General features: G+C 39.8%; 1 protein-coding gene across 3 annotated transcripts in view; it reads right to left on the reverse strand.

Moving 5' to 3' along the window:
- Positions 1–14,581, reverse strand: part of srpra (SRP receptor subunit alpha) — a 36,447-nt gene extending 21,866 nt beyond the window's left edge. The window contains exons 1-11 of one of the 3 annotated variants that reach the window (XR_004560046.1): positions 14,487–14,581; positions 14,225–14,367; positions 13,957–14,040; positions 11,237–11,400; positions 6,847–7,007; positions 5,349–5,508; positions 5,016–5,166; positions 4,804–4,922; positions 4,604–4,725; positions 4,439–4,525; positions 4,149–4,321 (exon numbers count right to left, since the gene is read on the reverse strand). Coding sequence is in view for 2 of the 3 variants with exons in the window: in XM_034167993.1 (XP_034023884.1) it covers positions 4,149–4,321; positions 4,439–4,525; positions 4,604–4,725; positions 4,804–4,922; positions 5,016–5,166; positions 5,349–5,508; positions 6,847–7,007; positions 11,237–11,400; positions 13,957–14,040; positions 14,225–14,347 (1,344 nt within the window). In the remaining variant the exon portion in view is untranslated. Of the gene's footprint in view, positions 1–4,148; positions 4,322–4,438; positions 4,526–4,603; positions 4,726–4,803; positions 4,923–5,015; positions 5,167–5,348; positions 5,509–6,846; positions 7,008–11,236; positions 11,401–13,956; positions 14,041–14,224; positions 14,462–14,486 lie in introns of those variants that run through there. The other 2 variants (XM_034167993.1, XM_034167994.1) reach the window with 2 other exon arrangements.
- Between the last annotated feature and the right edge of the window lie 748 nt (positions 14,582–15,329).

Consider the following 15,329-nt stretch of genomic DNA (forward strand, 5'->3'; position numbering starts at 1 on the left):
TGACAGCCTCAACACTGCATTTAATCTATTATTAGACTCTATTGGCTTTGCTCAAAAAGTAAATGAGTCCACCCACCACTTTAATCATATCTTAGATCTTGTTCTGACTTATGGTAAGGAAAATAGAAGACTTAACAGTATTCCCTGAAAACTCCCTTCTGTCTGATCATTTCTTAACATTTACATTTACTCTGATGGACTACCCAGCAGTGGGGAATAAGTTTCATTACACTAGAAGTCTTTCAGAAAGCGCTGAAACTAGGTTTAAGGATATGATTCCTTCTTTATGTTCTCTAAGGCCATATACCAACACAGTGCAGAGTAGCTACCTAAACTCTGTAAGTGAGATAGAGTATCTCGTCAATAGTTTTACATCCTCATTGAAGACAACTTTGGATGCTGTAGCTCCTCTAAAAAAGAGAGCTTTAAATCAGAAGTGCCTGACTCCGTGGTATAACTCACAAACTTGTAGCTTAAAGCAGATAACCCGTAAGTTGGAGAGGAAATGGCGTCTCACTAATTTAGAAGATCTTCACTTAGCCTGGAAAAAGAGTCTGTTGCTCTATAAAAAAGCCCTCCGTAAAGCTAGGACATCTTTCTACTCATCACTAATTGAAGAAAATAAGAACAACCCCAGGTTTCTTTTCAGCACTGTAGCCATGCTGACAAAGAGTCAGAGCTCTATTGAGCTGAGTATTCCACTAACTTTAACTAGTAATGACTTCATGACTTTCTTTGCTAACAAAATTTTAACTATTGGAGAAAAAATTACTCATAACCATCCCAAAGACGTATCGTTATCTTTGGCTGCTTTCAGTGATGCCGGTATTTGGTTAGACTCTTTCTCTCCGATTGTTCTGTCTGAGTTATTTTCATTAGTTACTTCATCCAAACCATCAACATGTTTATTAGACCCCATTCCTACCAGGCTGCTCAAGGAAGCCCTACCATTATTTAATGCTTCGATCTTAAATATGATCAATCTATCTTTATTAGTTGGCTATGTACCACAGGCTTTTAAGGTGGCAGTAATTAAACCATTACTTAAAAAGCCATCACTTGACCCAGCTATCTTAGCTAATTATAGGCCAATCTCCAACCTTCCTTTTCTCTCAAAAATTCTTGAAAGGGTAGTTGTAAAACAGCTAACTGATCATCTGCAGAGGAATGGTCTATTTGAAGAGTTTCAGTCAGGTTTTAGAATTCATCATAGTACAGAAACAGCATTAGTGAAGGTTACAAATGATCTTCTTATGGCCTCGGACAGTGGACTCATCTCTGTGCTTGTTCTGTTAGACCTCAGTGCTGCTTTTGATACTGTTGACCATAAAATTTTATTACAGAGATTAGAGCATGCCATAGGTATTAAAGGCACTGCGCTGCGGTGGTTTGAATCATATTTGTCTAATAGATTACAATTTGTTCATGTAAATGGGGAATCTTCTTCACAGACTAAAGTTAATTATGGAGTTCCACAAGGTTCTGTGCTAGGACCAATTTTATTCACTTTATACATGCTTCCCTTAGGCAGTATTATTAGACGGTATTGCTTAAATTTTCATTGTTACGCAGATGATACCCAGCTTTATCCATGAAGCCAGAGGACACACACCAATTAGCTAAACTGCAGGATTGTCTTACAGACATAAAGACATGGATGACCTCTAATTTCCTGCTTTTAAACTCAGATAAAACTGAAGTTATTGTACTTGGCCCCACAAATCTTAGAAACATGGTGTCTAACCAGATCCTTACTCTGGATGGCATTACCCTGACCTCTAGTAATACTGTGAGAAATCTTGGAGTCATTTTTGATCAGGATATGTCATTCAAAGCGCATATTAAACAAATATGTAGGACTGCTTTTTTGCATTTACGCAATATCTCTAAAATCAGAAAGGTCTTGTCTCAGAGTGATGCTGAAAAACTAATTCATGCATTTATTTCCTCTAGGCTGGACTATTGTAATTAATTATTATCAGGTTGTCCTAAAAGTTCCCTAAAAAGCCTTCAGTTAATTCAAAATGCTGCAGCTAGAGTACTGACGGGGACTAGAAGGAGAGAGCATATCTCACCCATACTGGTCTCTCTTCATTGGCTTCCTGTTAATTCTAGAATAGAATTTAAAATTCTTCTTCTTACTTATAAGGTTTTGAATAATCAGGTCCCATCTTATCTTAGGGACCTCGTAGTACCATATCACCCCAATAGAGCGCTTCGCTCTCAGACTGCAGGCTTACTTGTAGTTCCTAGGGTTTGTAAGAGTAGAATGGGAGGCAGAGCCTTCAGCTTTCAGGCTCCTCTCCTGTGGAACCAGCTCCCAATTCAGATCAGGGAGACAGACACCCTCTCTACTTTTAAGATTAGGCTTAAAACTTTCCTTTTTGCTAAAGCTTATAGTTAGGGCTGGAGCAGGTGACCCTGAACCATCCCTTAGTTATGCTGCTATAGACGTAGACTGCTGGGGGGTTCCCATGATGCACTGTTTCTTTCTCTTTTTGCTCTGTATGCACCACTCTGCATTTAATCATTAGTGATTGATCTCTGCTCCCCTCCACAGCATGTCTTTTTCTTGGTTCTCTCCCCTCAGCCCCAACCAGTCCCAGCAGAAGACTGCCCCTCCCTGAGCCTGGTTCTGCTGGAGGTTTCTTCCTGTTAAAAGGGAGTTTTTCCTTCCCACTGTAGCCAAGTGCTTGCTCACAGGGGGTCGTTTTGACCGTTGGGGTTTTACATAATTATTGTATGGCTTTGCCTTACAATATAAAGCGCCTTGGGGCAACTGTTTGTTGTGATTTGGCGCTATATAAAAAAATTGATTGATTGATTGATTGATCTTGTCTGTCAATCCAGGAAGTGTTTGACATTTGAACATTTCCTGTTTTACTGTGGATTTGAAAATTGGCACTTCCTGTTTACGACACCCTGTACTAGGCGTAAGCTTTGCGTCGCTGTGCGACGCTTTGCTCATAATATTATTATTATTTTTATTAAGTGACATATCCACTGACAGGAGCATACAATAAAAAGTAAGTCCCTTCGGCTGCTCCCTTGTTTACACTCAGGGTCACCACAGCAGATCCAAGGTGGATCTGCATGTTGAACTGGCACAAGTTTTACACCGGATGCCCTTCCTGACGCAACTCCACATTACATGGAGAAATGTGGCAGGGGTAGAGTTTGAACCGGGAACCTTCTGCACTGAAGACAAGTGCAGTAGCAACTTGGCCACCACCCCACTAACAGGAGCTGACAATACATTTCAATATTAACATTCATTGCTCTTGCACCTAGTAGCAATGACAAAAAAAAAAGTACCAGTGCTGCATCTACCACATTATAGAAATGGCTTGTGTCCTGATTGACAATCATCCAGGCAGACCACTGGTCCATCCCAAACTCCTGAAAGAGGCCATCTATCTGCTGCAGCCAGGTGATATATAGGTGCCCCCTTGCCCTTTTCAGCACTGAGGCACCAGCACACAGAATCATGGTGTTAGAAGAACACCTCATGTCCAGTGTCAGTGGTGATGATTCCTCACAACACAAGTAATACACCTCATCAGCATCCCAAAATAACTGCTCCTTTGACAGACATTCCAGTGACACCCACGGATTCCGCAGACAGAAACACAGCACCAAAGACAGTCCAAGTCTCACAACCACAAAGCAAGATTAGAGGCACCAGGGGCCTCTGCATAGGGTTCATACTAAAAGTATACTTACTTTAAAAATAAAGAAGTGACAAAACTGCTTATACGCACACCTGCAAGCAAAGTCGTGTGTGCAGATATATCAGCCTCATATCCTGAAGATATATATATATATATACACACACACATACACACAAAAGATATACTCCCTATTTAATATTTTTTGATGGTGGCAGAACCATTATCCAACACATCAGTCAAAATCTATTGGTGTTCAACTGGACTGAGATCTGGAGACTGCATTGTTATACATTCCACAGAGCATAACTGGATGTGAGCTGCTTCACTGTACCGTAGACTCCATCTTTGTGAAAGCATCTGCTTCGACTACTCCCCCCTCCCAATTTGGCACCCATCTGTACCTGTTAGTACAGAACAAACTTAAAATGTGGGGGTTTAATGGCATAGTATCTGCCTTTTAGCTATGACAGAACATACCTTGGCCAGGTTGGTGGACTTGCCAACCCCATTGACACCACAGAACGTAATGACAAAAGGCCTTCGCTGGCTCTGGGCATCCATGACATCTCTCAAAATATCCACCCTTCGCTTGGGCTGTAGGATCTGCACCAGTGAGTCTTGCAGGGCCTGCTTTACAGTTGAGGCCACAGCTATGGGAAAGGACAAAAAATAGCTCTTAGTTGAATTTTGTTTCAGCTTTACCTCCTTATTGATAATGATCTTCTGCTAACTGCTGCCAGCTCCAACAGCTGCTAATGCATACTTACTGGTGAATGTGCCCATGACTTTGCCCTCCAGTTTTTTGGCTATTGAGTCACAGAGCTGGGAAGCAATGTCGGCTGCTACATTCTTTGCTAGAGGATGGTAATCAAGACGTCTGAGTCAGATCAGTTGCAGAAAATAAGAATAAAGAAACAGAAGCGGTATCATACCAATGAGGTGCTCCCTCATCTTTTCCAGGACGGACTCCATGTCCTCCCGGGTGAGGCTTTTGGAGCCCACCAGACCCTTCAGCATTCCAAACATACCACCAAAACCACCACCCTTTTTTGAGCTGAAAACAAAACAAGATAAACATGACTGTTTGAAAAATACTACACAAAGACTCATACTGCAAGACAACGCTTCTTACATTTTTTTGTTTGTATCATGGATAACTCTCTCAATCTCTTCTTCCTCCATTTCCTCATCACCACTGGACTCACAGTAAACAGACAGCAAGTCTCCCTTCATGGAGTTAAGCTGAATCCCCTGAAATACAAAGACATCAAGAACTTTGCTTCAAACCATCTGTGGCTAAATGACTTGCAAATTAAATTACAGACTCCTTGGTGAAGGTTATACCGAATCAATTTGGGCATCATGTTTCTGGTTGTCATCAGTAAGGGAACCGTTTCCATTCTTCTGGCTGTAGTCCAAATTCTTGGTGCTGCTACCACCCATGCCCCAAACTCGCATTTGTTTCTCCTTCGGCTTCTGAGGTTTAGGGGACTTGCTGTGTGTGTGTGTGGAGACAAAACAACAACAACAAAAAAAAACTGAATTCAGAAATCTTATTAAAGTTTCAAATTTAAATCTGTACAACATAAAACTAAATAATTTGGGTGAACATGCCCCCTTGCAATTTTTTGTTTTTGAGGTGGGCAAGGTCAGTTGTTCAAAATGGTTGTTACCAACCTTTGTTTCTCAGGTGGTGCCACCATGTGTTTGCGGAAGAACATTTCTCTGTTCTTCTTCACCTCATCGGGTGTCAAACCCTGATTACCATTCTCAACCATCTTCTGAGCAGAGGATGAGACCTTGCCTGGATCCCCTTTGGCAGGCTCAGCTCCAGGAACTAAAACACAATTGCAAATCAAGACAGTGGCACCTTAGTTTCCCCAGTCAATCAATCAATCAATCAATCAATTTTTTTATATAGCGCCAAATCACAACAAACAGTTGCCCCAAGGCGCTTTATATTGTAAGGCAAGGCCATACAATAATTATGTAAAACCCCAACAGTCAAAACGACCCCCTGTGAGCAAGCACTTGGCTACAGTGGGAAGGAAAAACTTCCTTTTAACAGGAAGAAACCTCCAGCAGAACCAGGCTCAGGGAGGGGCAGTCCTCTGCTGGGACTGGTTGGGGCTGAGGGAGAGAACCAGGAAAAAGACATGCTGTGGAGGGGAGCAGAGATCGATCACTAATGATTAAATGCAGAGTGGTGCATACAGAGCAAAAAGAGAAAGAAACAGTGCATCATGGGAACCCCCCAGCAGTCTACGTCTATAGCAGCATAACTAAGGGATGGTTCAGGGTCACCTGATCCAGCCCTAACTATAAGCTTTAGCAAAAAGGAAAGTTTTAAGCCTAATCTTAAAAGTAGAGAGGGTGTCTGTCTCCCTGATCTGAATTGGGAGCTGGTTACACAGGAGAGGAGCCTGAAAGCTGAAGGCTCTGCCTCCCATTCTACTCTTACAAACCCTAGGAACTACAAGTAAGCCTGCAGTCTGAGAGCGAAGCGCTCTATTGGGGTGATATGGTACTACGAGGTCCCTAAGATAAGATGGGACCTGATTATTCAAAACCTTATAAGTAAGAAGAAGAATTTTAAATTCTATTCTAGAATTAACAGGAAGCCAATGAAGAGAGACCAATATGGGTGAGATATGCTCTCTCCTTCTAGTCCCCGTCAGTACTCTAGCTGCAGCATTTTGAATTAACTGAAGGCTTTTTAGGGAACTTTTAGGACAACCTGATAATAATGAATTACAATAGTCCAGCCTAGAGGAAATAAATGCATGAATTAGTTTTTCAGCATCACTCTGAGACAAGACCTTTCTGATTTTAGAGATATTGCGTAAATGCAAAAAAGCAGTCCTACATATTTGTTTAATATGCGCTTTGAATGACATATCCTGATCAAAAATGACTCCAAGATTTCTCACAGTATTACTAGAGGTCAGGGTAATGCCATCCAGAGTAAGGATCTGGTTAGACACCATGTTTCTAAGATTTGTGGGGCCAAGTACAATAACTTCAGTTAAATAATAAATGAGCATTTATTGCTCAATATGAGCATTTATTGAATAAAGACACATATAAAGAATGGAACTGGATCAGAATACTATTTTCACAGCACAAAAGAATATGACAGTAATTAGTCCAAATTATATCCACCAACAGCCCTTACCTTCTTTTTTGGAATTCTTATTCTTCTTGCCACCCTGTTCTTTGACTTTGTCACCACCCTTCATCTCAATCATTGACTTCACAGTTTTTTGGGATTTCTCAGACTCCTTAAAAGATCGCATTGGGGCAGAGATTCGAGCTCTGCTACTCTCCTCTGCCTCCCTTGTGGGAATAGAGGATATGGGTGCATAAGCAAGGCAAGAAATGGAATTGTTGAAGATGCTCTGTTACATTGACTCAATGCGACTTCATTCAATACAACTTCAATGATCTGTTATTGCAAATAAATACTGATACAAGCATAAAAACCCTGAAGTCAGAAGTTGCTTATTTTGAACTCTACAATGCTTAACATAAGATTTTTTTTTTTAACTGGAATTTGCAAATATGATGAAATGGTGAAACCGAAAGCAGAACTGATTAATTTAGCTGATAAAAAAAAAAAGACCAAAACTGATAAATTTACATTTGCTGCATCTCACTGGGGCTTCGTATTAATTGAATTTTCATTATCATCATAATATGAGCATGCACAACAAACACATTGCAAAAGCCTCCCTAAAACACAATGAATAAGAAAAATTATTTTATTTTTACACATGCCATGACACGAGGCCTTTTGAGAGGCAACATTTGACCCAGAAGTGCTTTAGCTTCATGTTTTTACTACAAGTAGATTAGACAGTGGTTACCCATACTTCTAAGGATTATTATTTTTTTTTTCAATTGGCAATTGAAGCTAATGGCAAGAACAAAGCTCTGCTTGTAGTCTATGAGCCAGTCATCAATTTTGACCTAATCGGTACCACGTAAAGTGACAAAAATGACACTTAGAATCCAGCCTCAGTGTACCATGGCCTCCACAAAAATGTATAAACATCACAGGGTGGTAGCTGTAGCCAGCTAAGTTCACATTCCACGTTCATATAAATCTAACATGTTTCCCACAGAAGCAGAATCCCAGCCTCAAGCTAGTTTTGAAGAACAGTAGGTATATAGCCATTCTGGGACATGAAAGTAAACTTCATTTGTAAAAGTCTTCTTTTGCTGACCTCCTAGGCCACAAAGCTGACATCAAATGCTCTCTGCTATGTTTACTGTTGAGCCGGAGGAGGCGAAGGGAAAGGGGGTGGTTTCTGAGCTGAAGCCGAGCTGTTCTTCCACACCGCAGCTGAGGGTTTTAAGCCATGGGTAACGGAAAATTTCCACCCAGCCCTTGGGTTCAAATTGTCTGTGCTGCCAAGCACGGATTTTCTGAAAAATGAACTGAATTGTTCCTGAACAAAACAACCATTTCAACATCCCGAGGTTGTGAAACAGCAACTCAGACCATAAGAGCAGAGTTTGTTTCTACAACCCCTGGCAAAAATTATGGAATCACTAGCCTTGGAGGATGTTTATTCAGTTGTTTAATTTTGTAGAAAAAAAAAGCAGATCACAGACATGACACAAAACTAAAGTCATTTCAAATGGCAACTTTATGGCTTTAAGAAACACTATAAGAAATCAGGGAAAAGGCAGTCAGTAACGGTTACTTTTTAGACCAAGCACCAACACATCACTAGTATTTTGTTGCACCACCTCTGGCTTTTATAACAGCTTGCAGTCTCTGAGGCATGGACTTAATGAGTGACAAACAGTACTCTTCATCAATCTGGCTCCAACTTTCTCTGATTGCTGTTGCCAGATCAGCTTTGCAGGTTGGAGCCTTGTCATGGATCATTTTCTTCAACTTCCACCAAAAATTTTCAATTGTATTAAGATCCGGACTATTTGCAGGCCATGACATTGACCCTGTGTGTCTTTTTGCAAGGAATGTTTTCACAGTTTTTTCTCTATGGCAAGATGCATTATCATCTTGAAAAATGATATCATCCCCAAACATCCTTTCAACTGATGGGATAAGAAAAGTGTCCAAAATATTAACGTAAACTTGTGCATTTATTGATGATGTAATGACAGCCATCTCCCCAGTGCCTTTACCTGACATGCAGCCCCATATCATCAATGACTGTGGAAATTTAACATGTTCTCTTCAGGCAGTCATCTTTATAAATCTCATTGGAATGGCACCAAACAAAAGTTCCAGCATCATCACCTTGCCCAATGCAGATTTCAGATTCATCACTGAATATGACTTTCATCCAGTCATCCACAGTCCACGATTGCTTTTCCTTAGCCCATTGTAACCTTGTTTCTTCTGTTTAGGTTTCGTTTAGCTTTTCTGTATGTAAATCCCATTTCCTTTAGGCGGTTTCTTACAGTTAGGTCACAGACGTTGACTCCAGTTTCCTCCCATTCGTTCCTCTTTTGTTTTGTTGTGCATTTTTGATTTTTGAGACATATTGCTTTAAGTTTTCTGTCTTGATGCTTTGATGTCTTCCTTGGTCTACCATTATGTTTGCCTTTAACAACCTTCCCATGTTTGTATTTGGTCCAGAGTTTAGACACAGCTGACTGTGAACAACCAACATCTTTTGCAACACTGCGTGATGATTTACCCTCTTTTAAGAGTTTGATAATCCTCTCCATTTCAATTGACATCTCTCGTGATGGAGCCATGATTCATGTCAGTCTACTTGGTGCAACAGCTCTCCAAGGTGTGATCACTCCTTTTTAGATGCAAACTAACGAGCAGATCTGATTTGATGCAGGTGTTAGTTTTGGGGATGAAAATTTACAGGGTGATTCCATAATTTATTCCTCAGAATTGAGTGAGTCCATATTTTTTTTCCCTCTGCTTGGTCTAAAAAAGTAACCGTTACTGACTGCCACAATTTTTTTTCCTGATTTCTTATAGTGTTTCTTAAAGCCGGAAAGTTGCCATTTGAAATGACTTTAGTTTTGTGTCATGTCTGTGATCTGCTTTTTTCTACAAAATTAAACAACTGAATGAACATCCTCCAAGGCCAGTGATTCCATAATTTTTGCCAGGGGTTGTATATGCTAAATGGGGGAATCCTTCAGTATAAATCCAGAGTTCCTCACGTGAGCCTGGCTAATGATACATTTAGAAATTTACGGTAGGGAGGGACAGAGAGAGCGCACAAGCGAGTGGACTTAATTTTACTGTAACACTTGCTTTGACAATGTAAGCATACATTTTCCATGTCTATAAAGCTCCACTGAAATAGAGAAGGAGAAAGAGACAGAGAGATGTCCTTTTAAGTCTATAAATAAACTTACTTAATTCTTTCACCAAAACATCAAATCTAGGCTTCTATCTTAGATGTACCTTCTGGCAAATTGTAGCTGAACTTTCAAGTCTTCTTTTTAAGAAAATCCTCCTCTAAACACTTCATCATGAAGCTGTATAACTGTGAATACAAAATATCCTCATAAAACCAACAATAATAAGAATAAAGCAAACAGAGCTCTGGTATCAGAATAGTATCGTATTGGCAGATATCCAAATTCAGGTATTGGGGTCGGATGTGAAAAAATGTGGATCGTGCATCCTTAGTCTACCATGCAAGTTTCTGACTGCTGCAGAATCGGTGGGTTGATATCGGCATGAACCTAAGTTTTTTTTTTTTTTTTTCTTATTTCCAGCCCTTCTAATATTTTGAAACCACTTGTTTCTAAGCATTGCATTCTTAGGAAAAACATAGCAGGGTTCTCACCAGGATTATTTTTTTACAGCATAGAGGGGATGCATCTGCACTCTGCGGGGCATAGCCGGGCGACGAGTGTTGCAAGTGCGAGTATTGTAGGACGGTCCAGGCGCATTGTTCCAAAAAAATTTTGAAATTTATAACCCTTTGAAACACTATTTCCTGCATTTTGAGGGCCACTTTGTGTTGCTAACTGGGATGTAAAAAACAAACAAAAAAAAAAACACCAACAACAAAAAACAACACCTATGCCAGTTAAATCAGAGCATAGGGTATCCAAACCACAGCATAGGGACCCCCTATGCTCAACTGCACTGGCGAGAACCCTGCATAGAAGTTCACATTTATCCCCAAGATGGTTACTGAAGCATCCAGAGACACAAGTAATCCCAGCATTCTGAGACTTTTGTCTATTTTCTGAGTGTGTCTGTGCATCTGCAGCAGGCACACATTTCCCACAATCACCTTCGCAACCAAAATCCAATATGGCGAGTATACAATCCCCCTATTCTGTGATTTTTTTTTTCTGCCTTATCTCTGGTTGCAATTCAGCATAGAATAAACTGTGAAATTGCTATTTCTCACCAATTATGAGATAAAATTGTAATAGAAATTGAAAGTTGTCTGTAGATGCAGTTTCATACAAAAATCTAAATTCTGAAGCAAAAAAAAAAAAAAAAAAAAAAAAAAAAAAAAAAAAAAAACACTAACACAAAGTGCAAAGAATATGATTGCTGAAAACCTTTGTTACATAAACTTGAAGTGGGCTGTGCTTACCTAAGGAGCATGTTGAAATCCTTCTCAAAATCAAAGCTGTTGTTGAGAAGCTTCAAAGATCCTTTCTGTTCCAGTTCATTCTTATAAAGATCCCTGAAATGAAGCTGGACGTCATCTATGAATTTATCCACATATGTCAGCGTTAAGATCTTTTGAAAACCCACCTGAAGAAAGGAAATGCAGAACATGATTTTAATGGGGACAAACTACTTGTGAAGTTAACTTAGACAAGCTGTCCTTACATGGAATTTAGTGTACAAACAACATTTCTCTGTAGAAAAATATTTATGAAACAGCAGCAATATCACTAATTTTTGTAAATAAACAGTGGTGTGAAAATGATATTTGATGGTTTGACAACTGATTCTGCATGTCAAATTAGCAGGGGTGCAGACTTGTCAAAATCCCATAGCTTGGGAATGTCTTGGGATCCCCAGGAAGAGTTAGAGAACTTGGCCAAGGATGATAACAATAAATTTGCTATTATCAATCTGCAAGCTTTACAGTCATGACACACACCGTTTACGACCTTTCTGAATAAAATAGATGTTGTATATTTCAAGATGAGGAATTAATGTCCTTTTCAAACTTGCACCGCCACCGGTCATTTTTCCTGCATTAGTACCACACTATGAAAACAGGCCAAGACTGACTCACACTTCTGACCTGTGCGAATAAAACAGACTTGGTTTGTATTTAAATTGAATTAGTGACTTCTTGTACTTCAGCAACAGGGCTGATTGGCTGTTCAAAAAAAAAGCAAAACAAAAACACACACCTTTATTGGGCTGATTCCGATCGGAGCATCCCTAGAGTTAAATCATAACATCCGACCGCTGCAAGTACAATTTAGCACTGATACAAAGCATACAAATGTCGGACAAGCGGACAATCCCTAATGGTGACAAGTCCATATTCTGGTAAACAAGTTCTCAGCAGTAAGTACATAGATCACTCATGCGCTAGAAAACTCAAAACATACACCAGACAACCAACACTGAAGTTCTAGCATCACTATCGGTGACATGAACCCAGTGACTACACAAATAATGTAACAAGCACTCACATCCTCTGCTCTGCAGGCGCAACCTGAAAATTTTAACAAAGAATGAATATCCCCTTTCAGTGTGAAAAATGTTTCCATGACAACTAATTGCTGCCACCTTTTTCAATGAGTGCACAATGAAAAAAGTGGCAACAACCCACAATTCCATGTGCCTACATTGATGTCACATACACACAATTCCATGTTGCAACACAGAATTGTGTGTATGTGACATCAGTCTAGCCCAAAGAATGCTACAGATGATATGACATTGATACCCATTACTGTAAATAAGTTAAAAATGGCTAAAGCCTCATCTTTTAAATTCTATGTTCCATATACGAGGTCTGTTAGAAAAGTATCCGACCTTTTTATTTTTTTTTTTCAACCACCATATGGATTTGAATCACGTGTGATTGCATCAGCCAAGCTTGAACCTTCGTGCGCATGCATGAGTTTTTTCACGCCTATCGGTTGCGTCATTCACCTGTGAGCAGGCTTTGTGTGAGCATTGGTCCACCCCTCTCGTCGTTTTTTATTGCGAATAAATGTCTGAACGATTTGGAGCTTTGCTGCATCAATTTTTTTCCAGAAACTGTGAGAGACCTCCAGGTAGACACCGTTCGGAAAATTAATATGGCTTTCAGGGACGATTTTATGGGGATTACACAGATTAAGGAGTGATCCAGACGGTTTAAAGACCGACCGCGGCGCGCTCCGAGCGCCGATCGACAGGCTCAAACCCCGCTGAAACAACCAGATCATTTCCAACATGAAAGCTTTGTTGATCCAGGACGTCGTCTGACTTTCACAAAAAGGCAGAAGGCGTGGACATCAGCACTTTTTCGGCACATTCCACTGTTACAGGAGTTTTTTTTCACGGAAAGAAAAGCTCTGTGTTGGTCTCACAGGACGGCTTTCAGGGGGATTTCAGACGGCTGTTGCTTTTCAGTCGTGTGATTATCCGAGAAATTGAGCATGAGCTGGACATGCCCCAACATGTCCTGTGAGGCTTCATCACGGCATTGCTTTGCGCTATGCGGCTCCACCGCGACCCTGATGCGATGACACGTGATTCAAATCCATATGGTTTTTGAAAAAATAAAAAGGTCGGATACTTTTCTAACAGACCTCGTGTGTGTGTATATATATATATATATATATATATATATATATATATATAAATACAGTCCCTTCAGCTGCTCCCTTGTTTGCACTCGGGGTCGCCACAGCAAATCCAAGGTGGATCTGCATGTTGAATTGGCACAGCTTTTATGCCGGATGCCCTTCCTGACGCAACTCCACATTACATGGAGAAATGTGGCAGTGGTGGGATTTGAACACGGAACCTTCTGCCACCACCCCTGGATATATATATATATATATATATATATTCGACATTTTTTATCCCAAGTTTAGAATTGGGTAGATTTTTAATGTTTTAATTATTTTCTAAAATCTATTAATTGTATCTGTTACCTGCGTGTTTATCGTTTAAAGGGTCACGATGTAAACATGTTACATACTTCTTGTGTGATCTCAGAATGTTACATGTACTAGCTTAACTGTGAAGCGTGTGTTTTAGATATTCTCTGTACATACTAGACATCAATAATAATTTAAATGAACTTCCTCGGTGGATTTGAACTGTTTCAGTGCATTTTGCGAAACTTACCACAAAAATCAACTCAAACTCATTATCCAGTTTATATTTGAGACTCAGAGCTTCATGAGTGAAGGAGCTGTTGCCACTTCGTTCCTGTGAAAAAAAATAAATCAAAAGAATCACGTCACGGACGCTGCTGTTAGCTCGCTGTAAGAAAATTAGCTCATGTTTAACGTCACGCATAGAGCTAACGCTGGCGTTAGCACAGGCTAGCAGCAGGAGGTTTCTCTGAGCGGACAGAAAATTAAAAAAGCAATAACACCACAGCCAGGCTCACCTGTAGGATGACGGAGCGGATGAGAGCGTTGACAGGCCCGGTGAAGGATTCCGTGACTCCGGCGCCCTGAAAACACCAGAGAACGATGCCCCCTTTACTGAAGATGGTGAAGAAGTCCAGCATGATGATGCTACCGCGTCTCTACACATTCAAAACACACACACGGGGAACAACAAAGTGAAAACAAAGCCCGAGCGACGATTACGAGAGCCAATAACTTTTTAAAATACGAGTAATCCCACATCAAATACTTATATCTTACCGGATAACACTTAGAAAGATTAAAACTCTCCCACGAGTTCTGCCCCCACCGCCTGTGCAACACTGTTATAGACACGTCACACACTCAAACAGGAAGTGACGCACAGAGTTTTATTCTGAAATGTGGGGACACATTTGTGTGAAGATTGCTTTTTGATTTGAGCTCTTTGCTATGGAGGACAAATACATTTCAGTTTGTTTCATGACAACAGGGAAAAATAAAGTTGTGTTTGAAAATTTACATTTGTGTATGTAAAATTTTGAAAAAACAACAATTAAGTTTAAGACAATCTTTTTGTTTCTGGGGAGATTAGTGTGAATACCAAAAATTCCATGTTCAAATTTTAATAAAAAAGCATAATCAAATTTACTGATAAATTGCTGACAATCTTTCCAAAAGATTTTCGTGATTGGACAGTTCCAGAAAAGGTGACTAATAGTTTCAGGGAGTTTTTTGCAAGAAGAACGCTGGGATCAATAGTTTTGATAAATTTTACCATACATTGATTATTTGGGGTAAATTCTATGCAAAAGTTTGATGATGATGATGAAGATGATGAAAACTGTTTATTTCGAACATTTGATACAACAACAATTACAATATAGATCAGTAAAGACAACAACAAAAAAGTTCCTACTGTGTACCCAACATGTCCGAAAAGGGGTAGGGTGAAGCATCAGCTTATTTATCCCTACCCCTTCTTCCCCACAACCAGTAATACCCTTTGCCACATATACACATAGATTCCTACACACCTAATACATATATACATATATATACATATATACATATATATACATATCAATCAATCAATCAATTTTTTTTATATAGCGCCAAATCACA

This window comes from Thalassophryne amazonica, chromosome 4 (assembly GCF_902500255.1).
Source record: "Thalassophryne amazonica chromosome 4, fThaAma1.1, whole genome shotgun sequence".
NCBI lineage: Eukaryota > Metazoa > Chordata > Actinopteri > Batrachoidiformes > Batrachoididae > Thalassophryne > Thalassophryne amazonica.